General features: G+C 46.2%; 1 protein-coding gene across 2 annotated transcripts in view; it reads left to right on the top strand.

Moving 5' to 3' along the window:
- Positions 1 to 575: 575 nt before the first annotated feature.
- Positions 576 to 10,497, top strand: part of DNAJB14 (DnaJ heat shock protein family (Hsp40) member B14) — a 32,568-nt gene continuing 22,646 nt past the window's right edge. The window contains exons 1-2 of one of the 2 annotated variants that reach the window (XM_024211744.2): positions 576 to 783; positions 10,311 to 10,485. In XM_024211744.2, coding sequence (XP_024067512.1) covers positions 651 to 783; positions 10,311 to 10,485 — 308 coding nt within the window. In that variant the 5' untranslated portion in view covers positions 576 to 650. The remainder of the gene's footprint in view (positions 784 to 10,310; positions 10,486 to 10,497) is intronic. The other variant, XM_024211746.1, reaches the window with a different exon arrangement.

Raw genomic sequence — 10,497 nt, 5'->3', positions numbered from 1 at the left:
CAGTGATTGATCTCCGCGCGGGTTTCACAACACCCTACGACTGCAGCTTGCCATTGTCCATAGCTCTCGCTTTGGTTTGTTTAGGAGGTATTTGCCATGGAGGAGGTACAAGCTGTTGCAAAGGCAAGCGCTGTCTCTGATCCAGCGCACTGCTAGTTCATGGGGCGCTGTAAGAGCGTGCCACGCCGGTTAGAGACACTTATCCCCCGCCTCTGCACTCCTGCCACCAGGTGCCCCTCCTAAGAGCCATCTGTCCATTGCTCACACGCTGCCGCCGGGGGAGTGTCCCTGCGTGATTGCTCTAGTAGGCCCGCAGCGTTGCTGGAGACGGATGGACCGGACAGGGCACGGAGGTGCGCCGGAGGACACGCACCTTCCCCAGGAATGGGCCACGTTCTCGCCCCCAGCCGCGGGCCGCGTCCGGCGGCGTAGTGCGCACGCGCGCCGCCGTCGCGCAGTTTGGCCCGGAAGCAGCCGGCGGCCCGGCCGGTCGGAGCCGCGCGCTGGTGTTGCCGTAGCGGCGGGGAGGATGCGGCGCGCTGGGATGGCTCGTACGGAGTGAGGAAGAGCCCGACCCCCCCGGCTCCGCTCTGGCTTCAGGCCCCTTTTCTCTGCGCTGCGGCGGGCGGAGGCGGCGCAAGGAGAAGCCCATGGAGGGGAACCGGGACGAGGCGGAGAAATGCATCGAGATCGCCCGGGAGGCGCTGGAGGCCGCCAACCGCGACCGGGCGCTGCGCTTCCTCCACAAGGCCCAGAAGCTTTACCCGACCGAGACCGCCCGAGGTGAGGCCCGGCTGGCCGCCCCGCCACACTCCTCCCTTGGGCCGCGACCCACCGCCGCCCGGCTGCCACCCCCGAGGGAGGGGCCAGTGGGGCCGGAGTCCTGCCCGAGCTGAGCCCCCACTCCCCGCCACCTTCCCGCTGGCCGGGCCCCCAGCCCTTGGGCAAACCCCAGGCTAGTTCTCCTCGACCTAGGTGGCTTCTGAGGCTCCGTCTCGCCTGCTTGCTGCTTCCCTTTCTCTAGGTTTGCCAAACATAACACCTTGGGTAGGGCCTGAGTACCGGAGGGGAGATACTAGTGACCTCTGGGCCACCATCACCCAGTGTGCCCTCTTTGTGGCTGTGCCCATGAGCCCAGGTGCACCCTGGTGAGCAGAACATGTCAGTGGACTTTGTGCCTGTGAAATCGCTCACCTCGGACTTCAAGTGATGTGCACAGAAAATTTCACGTGTGTGACTAGACACGTGTGTGTGTGTGTGTGTGTATACAGATGCAGGCCAAGGCAAGGGCCCTAGAAGTGAATGATTAGCTTGTTTGTTCAGTTGTATTCAGACTGGTCTGGCTGTAGACATGTAACAGGGAAACTGAACAGTAAGACGTTTAACTGTTGGGAGATTGGCTGTTCGGGTATTTAAAAGGAGAAAGTGGAGTTGGCAAGAGAATCCTTTGCCTGGAATCAGGAATTGAAGTCAGCCCTAGATAAGCACAAGTTCAGCTTTGTTATACTGCACTGGGTCATAGACTCCTATTTCGTACAAGTTGCCAAAGAGTATTTCTACTCAACAGCTAGACACGGCCTGTGCCAGCTGCCGGGGTCTAGTTGCTATGTAGACATACCCTAAAAGGCTTGAAGAGCTAGCTCAGTGGTTCTCAAACCTTTGTACTGGTGACCCCTTTCACATAGCAAGCCTATGAGTGTGACCCCCCCTTATAAATTAAAAACACTTTTTTTAATATATTTAACACTATTATAAATGCTAGAGGCAAAGTGGGGTTTGGGGCGGAGGCTGACAGCTCATGACCTCCCCATGTAATAACCGTGCGACCCCTGGAGGGGTCCCGACCCCCAGTTTGAGAATCCCTGAGCTAGTTGAAATTCAGAGAAGCACTTTACTACTAAGTAAAACACGTAGTACTTAGCTAAAACAATTGGAAGGAATATGACTTTGATTTACCATGTTCTCTTTCGGGATGTAAAAAGTTAACCGGAAAGTATCAGTCTTACCGGTTAACCCGCCTTAACTGTTAACTCCAGGCTGGCTGGCCGGCCCCAGTGACCCCGCGCTGGTTGGAATGGGCCCAGCCACGCCGACCAGTGGGATCGGCCCCAGCCGCTTAATCGGTTAACCATTTAAATCAGCAGTTCTTAATCGGGGTCAGAGGCCCCCTGGGGATATGCAAGCAGGTTTCAGGGGGTCCGCCAAACCGGGCTGGCATTAGACTAATTGGGGCAGGAAGCCCACGCTGTCCTGACTCCACCACCCGGGGCCGAAGCCAAAGCCTGAGCAGCTTAGCTTTATGGGGCCCCCCGTGGTGTAGGGCCCCATGCAGTTGCCCTGCTTGCTTCCCCCTAATGCCAGCCCTGGCTTTTATATGTAGAAAAACAGTTGTTGTGGCACAGGTGGGCCGTGGAGTTTTTAGAGCATGTTGCGGGGAGGGGGGGAGCTCAGAAGGAAAAAGAACTCCTGTTTAAATGACATATTTTTAATCATTTAAATGGTTAACTTTTTAAACGGTATTTACATCCCTAGTTCTCTTGTTGAAAGAATTTATTGTGGATTATTGTTTGCAATTTTAGCCACCAACATGGCTGAATTGGGGCAAATCATTACTACACCAGGATTCATTGCACTAGTACAAGTTGCTCTAGTCCATTGTGAACTAGGTCTATACTAGTCTTTGGCCAGTTACACCCTGAAATTTGAAAAAACATTAGCATCTTTCTAGCAGTTGTTTAAAAGATGGTTCTTTAGAGGAAACAATAGCATGGTTTCAGATTTCATTATCAACAGGGTCATTGCCTGTCTAAGGGTATGTCTTCGCTACCAATATTAAAGTGCTGCCGCCGCACCAGCAGTGGGAGAGAGCTCTCCCAGCGCTGTAAATAAACCCACCCCCATGAGGGGAGTAGCTACCAGCGCTGGGAGTGCGGCTGGGAGCACTGTCTACACTGCCACTTCACAGCGACGAAACTTGCATCGCTCGGGGCTGTTTTTTCACACCCCGAGTGAGAAAGTTTCAGCGCTGTAAAGTGGCAGTGTAGACAAGGCCTTGGGATCTTCTAGTCATGCTATGCCAGAAGTTTATTCTAGATGTTAGTGCATGCAATGACTTGTTGAGTTTCCAGTCTCCACTTAAGTTCCCTTTATTTTCTTCAAAGGATAAGTAAGTTTCCTTTTATTCTTTTTACTGAAATGAAGATTTCCACACCAAATTAAATACTGCAGCATAGAATATTTCAAATTAAAATTGCACTCTAGGGTGATGCTCCGAAAATATCAACTCTAGGTGCTGCAGGTTCCTACTGTAATATCAGGTATATATTTACCAAACACTTTCCCTCCTCCTGTGCTTATCTGTTAAATTTTGTGAGCAAGCAAAAAGTAAGGGCTTACAACATCTGTTTGTTTGGGGTTTTTTTAATTATAGTAGATTGCTTTTTCTGAAATAAAAGATAGATATATTAGGGATCATTAGGATAAGGGAAATCCATTGCCTCCTTATCTCTGAGCAGAGCCCTCTGCAGAATTGATAGGTCACATACTTTGCACCTCTTCCACATTGCCTGTATGTCTTAAGTACTACCACAAGCCTGTGATAATCCAAAACACTTGCCATGGCTTAGTTGGATGGCCTTCATGAAAATTCCCTTTGCCTATAAAAAGGAATATTGGGCTGGAAGCCAGGAGACAATGAGTTTCAGTCTCCCCTCTTACACTGACTAGAGTTAATAGTTTTGTACGTTTCACAGTCCCTATAGCAGTGGTCACCAACCGTTGTATCACGATCAACTGGTTGATCCTGGAGACTCCCGTTTGATTGTGATCTCCGGTGGTGTAGCGGGGCTGCCGCTAAGGCAGGCTCTTTGCCTACCATGGCCCCACGCTGCTCCCCGAAGCTGCCAGTGCGGCCCTGGGGGGCGGGAGGGAAGGGGATCTCTGCACGCTGCTCCTGCCTGCAAGCACCACCCCCACAGCCCATTGGCCACAGATCTGTACCTGGCCAATGGGAACTGCAGGGGCAGTGCCTACAGAGGGGGTAGTGCGCAGAGACCCCCTCTTCCCCTCCGCCCCCCGGGCCGCATTGGCCGCTTCCAGGAGCAGCGTGGGACCAGAGCCACCCAAGATAGGTGCCGCTGCCTTCAATAGGCAGGTTGTGAATGGCTCTGCAGCATTAAGACCAGGAGTAGCATGAATACAGCAGGCCAAGAAGCCTCCCAGAGCCAGCCCCCTCCTGCACCCAAACTCCCTCCCAAAGCTTGCACCACTTACCCCTTCCTGCACCCCAACCCTCTGCCCCAGGCTCAGCTCAGAGCCCCCTCCCCCACTGTGAACCCCTCAGCCCCAGCCCAGAGCTTGCACTCCTCCCGAACCCAGCTCCCTGCCCCAGCCCAGTGAAAGTGAGTGAGGGTGGTAGAGAGCGAGTGATGGAAGAGGGGGGGATGGAGTGAGCGAGCAGGGCGGGGCTTCGGGGAAGGGACAGGGTAGATTCTGGGTTGCCCTTAAATTCAAAAAGTGATCTTGGGTGTAAAAAGGTTGGCGGCCACTGCCCTATGGTCTTATGCCCCTACTTTAGGAAGCAGGCAACAATTTCCATTTTTTTTTATAGGTGAGGTTTCTGGGTCTCATGCAAGGCCACTTTTGGGAATACAACCTAAGACTAAAATGGCAGACCTAAATTTCACCCACTTTGCCACACTGCCTCTCAGAATGAAGATGCCAAAAATGTGCTTGACTGTGATGTCTGCAAAATGAACTTTCGCTGCATACCTTTCTTTGCAAAGTGTTTGTTTCACTGCACAGAGTGAATGCATAATGAGGCTCGAATGTATAGGACTCTTATTTTATTCATTGTGGAAACTGATACATGTATCATGAATGAAACAGGGCATTTTTCAGGTATCCAGCTTGAGACACCTAGTGCCTGATTTGTTTGAGCACCTACAGTTCTATCTGAAGCCAATAAGAGTTGCAAATGCCCAGTATCTATGAAATATCAGGCCCTAAGAGTATGTCTACATTGCAGTGCGAACCCAGGGTTAGTGGGACTTGAGTAGTTGACCTATGTTAGGGAACCTTGGGCTTGAGCATCTATATTGTATTTTAGCCTAGGTTAAGAATTTTCTGACCCATGCTCAAACCTAGGGCTCTGTTGTCCACACTGCAGTGCATAGACCTGAGTCAAAGTAACCATATCCCAGAGTCCCAAGCGCACTCTCCTCCACCCCTGAAAATGTGGCCACTCTAGCCCTAGGACTGTGGTGCACTTTGGGAAGACTTTACTGCTGCCCTGTAGATTATTAGGAAGCAGGTCACTTTACAAAAGGCTTGATTGGTTCACTCTCCATTGCAAACCCAGAAGGCTCTCTGATAATGTTTTTGCAGATAGCTAATCAGAAGAAAATCGGTTAACGCTGACCTGAAATGCTGCTTTGCAAAGGGGGTGTGGCTTCCATTTTCAATAGAGTGAATTGCAGAATGTTGGGATAGAAAGGACTAAGGAAGTTGTCCCAAGGAATTGTGTGATACTTCCAGAAGACTCCTGGGACCTCAGTCAAGCTGGGCTGCATCTACACTGCAAAATCTTAGGGCTCAGACCCTCCAGCCCTGGCTTGACAGAAGCTCAGACCCTCCAGCCCTGTAAGGTCCTGGGTCCGAGTCCTGGGTTAGCACAGTTGCAGTGTAGACACAAGGGGGGCTCATGCACAGGCTTAGATTGCAGTGTAGACATACCCTAAGAGTCTTAAACTGAGTACTCAAAAATTAGTGGGCTCTTCCAAAAATAGGGATAATATATCTCTATCTCACCAAGGTGTTGAAAAAAAATTGTGAGGTGCTATTACAGTGAGGAGTGCATTAGAAAAGCCTTTGAGTAAAATTTAAAAAAAAATCTATATTCAGGTCAGGATTTGGATGATGTGCAGTAGATAAGAAATGGAATCACATATTGAATGATGAGGATAAAATGAAATATGGAATAGCTGCCTCATTATCAGAGTACCATCCCTTCTTTGCAGTGAATGAAACAGGGGTCCTGTGGGGAAAATAGTATGTTATCACGTAATTTAAAGATAATGCACACATACACAAACAGGCAAAATTAAGATTTCATGGGCAACATTAGTTCTGGCTCTTCCTAACTCAAGTGATTGATTTGAAACCTTAATAATGTTATTTTGAAGGGTGGGTTTTTTTGGTATGGAATATACTATTTATATTCATAATTATATTTGGACCATCAAGTGGATGCTCTAGAATCTTAGAAGATCTGGAAACTATTGAGAAGTGTTTGGGGCTTTTTAGTATGTCTACATTGCTATTTTTTAGGAGATTTCCCACTGTCCCACTAGTGCAGCTCCCTCTGTGGTGGTAATGATGAAAATGCTAGTGTAGACAGGCCTTAGATGTTTTTTGCTACTAGGACATCCAAGCCACCACTGTGTGTTGTGGCAGACTTTACAAGAAGGATGTAAAGAAGATTTTAAGAACATAAGGATGGCCATACTGGGTCAGACCAATGATCCATCTAGCCCAGTATCCTGTCTTCAGACATGGCCAATGCCAGGTGCTTCAGAGGGAATGAACAGAACAGATAATCACAAGTGATCCATCCCCTATCGCCCATTCCCAGCTTCTGGCAAACAGAGGCTAGGGACACTTCAGAGCATGGTTTTACATCCCTGCCCATCCTGGCTAATAGCCATTTCTCGACTATGAACTTATCTAGTTCTTTTTTGAACCCTAGGGGTTCTAGTTCTCTCTTCCCAGCCTCTTGGAGAGAACAGAGTTTTTTAACAACGTAAAACTCCAACAAGCTTAAAAGTGAGTGGAAACTTTTTTTCAGGAATTTATAAAGCATTGTGGTGTTGATAGTTTACAAAACTATGTAGTCTGCCATCTTGTTCTATAAAGTGACTTTTCAATAGCTCTGGCCTTTAAATTAGCCCCTTAAGTTAGGATAAAGTTGCTCCCCATCTATTGATGGGATAAATATCCACTGACTACATGAAACCAAATTTTGAACAAGTCACAGTGCATCTTTCATTGCATCTTAAAAATTGGCAAATTTGAGCTCTGTTGGAATTTAAAAAGGAGGGAAGGATATTTAAGGGCCCAGTATGAGTATGCTCTACCACTAGTGCCATGAGTTCAACCTTGGGGACAGCTGTAGGGTAGGTCTTCAGACAATAATCAATAATTTGAATTTAACTTGTGAATGGATTGGGAGCTAGTGCAGAGCGTGGAGCACAAAACTGTATTGATGTTGGCCCAGCCCAGGTTAGACATGAACAGCCATGTTCTTGGTAGCTGAAGAGTCAGAGTGGCATTCAAGGATACCCCTAAATAGAGGGCATTACAACTTTCCAGCCTGGTAGTGACAAAGGCATAAGAATACGATGTGGTCCATTTCTGTCTTTGCTTGTCTCTTGTCACTGTAGTATCTGAGCAGTTTTCAATCATTAACGGTATTTAATTTATGTAGATTTAATGATATTTTATTTAGGAACTGTATTCCCAAAGGATTCCAAAACAAACATACAGATTTATCAATTGCAGTAGAACCTCTCTTATCTCACTTTGATAATTCTTTAAAAAATCCCTGTGTATCATCCTACTTCTCATTGATTTAATGGCAAGTGGTATTGTAATGAAATCTCATATTTCTGACTTCTGGTATACTGTCCAATATGGTTATAATTAAATCTAAACAACACCCTTCAGAATAAGTGAAGTGGATTAGTATTTTTTATCACATGGGTTCATTTATTTGCTAATTTGCAAAATGAAGTAACCTGCAATGGGTCTTGTAGTCATCAGAGTGAGCTAGCAGGTTTCTTTTGTATTCACAGAGATTTTCTTATCCTCCACTGAAATGCACATCTTGTGGAGTGATTAGTCACAACTACGTAACAACAGTCAGCAACACAACCATTCAGGACAGCAGTTTGTTAATTCTTTATTATTTAACACTTTTTGTTTTTTGTGATGTATGTCTCTTTATAATTAGATATAATTATTAGAATCTTCAATATTCGTGTGTTTCCTTTGCGGCATATAAAGATACAGTGGAATTAAATGTTGAAGATTATACCTAAACCATATCTTAGCAAGCTTCTTCCAGATTGCCATCTTCATTTCTGCAGACATTCTTAAAATTTCTCAGTAGAAGAGGTGTCACTGTTTGGAAAGTAAGTTAATCGAGAAGTTAGATGTAGATCAGGAAAGGTTTGTTTCCTCCAGTAAAAAGTACAAGCAGTATCTATAGATACAGTCAGGCATCTTGGCTTCTACAAAAGACATAGGCTCAGATTCTGCCTTGCTTTGTGTCTGCTTTATGCCACCCTGCCAGCACAAAGCATTTCCAAAGTCCAAGGTATAAGTCAGTGGCTCTCAAACTTTTGTACTGGTGACCCCTTTCACATACCAAGCCTCTGAGTGCGACCCCCTCCCCTTATAAATTAAAAACACTTTTTTATATATTTAACACCATTATAAATGCTGGAGGCAAAGCGGGGTTTGGGGTGGAGGTTGACAGCTTGCCACCCCCTGAGGGATCCCGACCCCCAGTTTGAGAACCCCTGGTATAAATGATCCTTCCATGGCACAGAGACAGCTACTGTTCATAATAGATCACATGATTATGGAATTTCACTCCTGCCCAAAGGGTTCTGAATTACAGCGGAGAAATTGTATGCAGCGTTGCTGTAGCTGTATCAGTCCCAGGATATGAGAGAGACAAGGTGGGTGAGGTAATATATTTTATTGGACCAACTTCTGTTGGTGAGAGAGATGAGCTGAAGAGCTTTGTATAAGCTTGAAAGCTCATCTCTCTCACCAACAGAAGTTGGTCCAATAAAAGATTTACCTCACCCACCTTGTCTCTGATCAATTTCTCTTCTTACAATCTTGCTAATTTCACTCTGCTCCTGCTTGTCATTTCTAATCAGCAGCAGAAACATAGGAGCTGTTTGCAGACTCAGGAAGACAACAGTCCATTGGTTTGTGTTCAGTTCACATTTGGCAGCGTATCTCAGCCATAAGTGTTAGAAACTTAGTATTGTTATAAAGAAAAACATGTAGTCTTCTGCAGAAATTGATGGCTTAAACCCCACAGTAGCCAGGGAAAGCTTCTTACTCATTACAGTACTAGCAAATAAGTGAATAGATTTTTAATTTTTCAAGCCCTCCATATACATACATATCTTTGTAATGGACCATAGAAATGTCAGTGCCCGATGACTTCTGTTTCTGTGAATTGCCTCCTCTTTATTGGAAATGAAGGGTGTCTTTTGCATTCTTTTCAGAGCTCTGAGGATATATATACTACTTTCACATGTCCTCACCGTCCAGAGTGTACCCTTCTTGTCATATTGCTTTTCTTAAGATTAGTGTACTTCTAGATAAAGAAGATTGGCTGAGACTCACTTTTTTTCCTCCAAGAACCATTCCTTAATCTTCTGTTGTGACATGTCACACCTCTGCTCCTTGAGTCTCAGCTCTTTGCCTTGTATAGCACTTCCAGCCCTTGGTTCAGGAAAAAGGGCAAAGAATTAAGCCCAAGATTTCTGTATAAGTACCTTCATATCTGTTTTTGGGCCAGTCCTGCAGTGGTCCCTAGGAGATGAACTAAACACTAAAGAACCTATTTTAGTAGTTCTCAGACTCTGTGTACTGCTGATGGTCTGTGGAAAGCTGATTCCTCCTTTCTATTTTCAGATACAGGCAGTCCTCGGACTTAAGACACAATTGGTTCCTGAAAATTGCATCATAAGTCGAAACGTCATAACTCGGAACCGCAATCCACTCCGTAGCGGGACTGAGCATCATAAAGTCAAAACCAGTTGTCATAAGTTGAATCAGGGTGTCAGTTCAGAAGTGCTGTTTGTCATAAGCTGGACGTCGTAAAGTTGAGGACTGCCTGTACTTATTCAGGCATTTAGGGCTTTCATTGCAAAGAGAGGGATCGATGCCTGTAAAAGCAGCTGGAAAGTGAGGAACCAGCCCAGCTGTTTCCACTACTCTATGTTGCTACATTAAAAGAGAAGAAGGAGGGGAGACTGGGGGGCACGAGTCGACCAGTTACCAATTTCTGAATGCTTTCCCTTGTAAGCAACTGCTTGCTATAGTTGCTTCAAGAATTTTGTGTTTGTGAATAGAAGGGGTTGTGGACCAGGTGAGGAGGGAATCCATAAGACAATCTCTTAAGATGTGGTCCACATAATGGAAAAGTTTCAGAGCCCCCTACCCTAATAGGTCTCTTCCATCTGCAATGTGTATTATGATATTATGGTTTTACTGTCTCTTTACAGTTTTGTTGGAAGCAATTATGAAGAATGGAAGTGCTGCTGGGAGTGCTCCATACTGCCAAAAGCCAGCAAATGGCAATGATCAAAGTAAGCTCAGTAGTACAAAGGACAGCAATGCGTCTGCTGCAGGTGAAAGTGGAAAAGGCTACACCAAAGATCAAGTGGAAGGAGTACTCAGGTATTGACTTAC

This window comes from Terrapene carolina, unplaced genomic scaffold (assembly GCF_002925995.2).
Source record: "Terrapene carolina triunguis isolate 2854851 unplaced genomic scaffold, T_m_triunguis-2.0 Scaffold706, whole genome shotgun sequence".
Lineage (NCBI taxonomy): Eukaryota > Metazoa > Chordata > Testudines > Emydidae > Terrapene > Terrapene triunguis.
The sequence above is the reverse complement of the archived record's forward strand: the minus strand, read 5'-3'. Positions and strand labels throughout refer to the sequence as shown.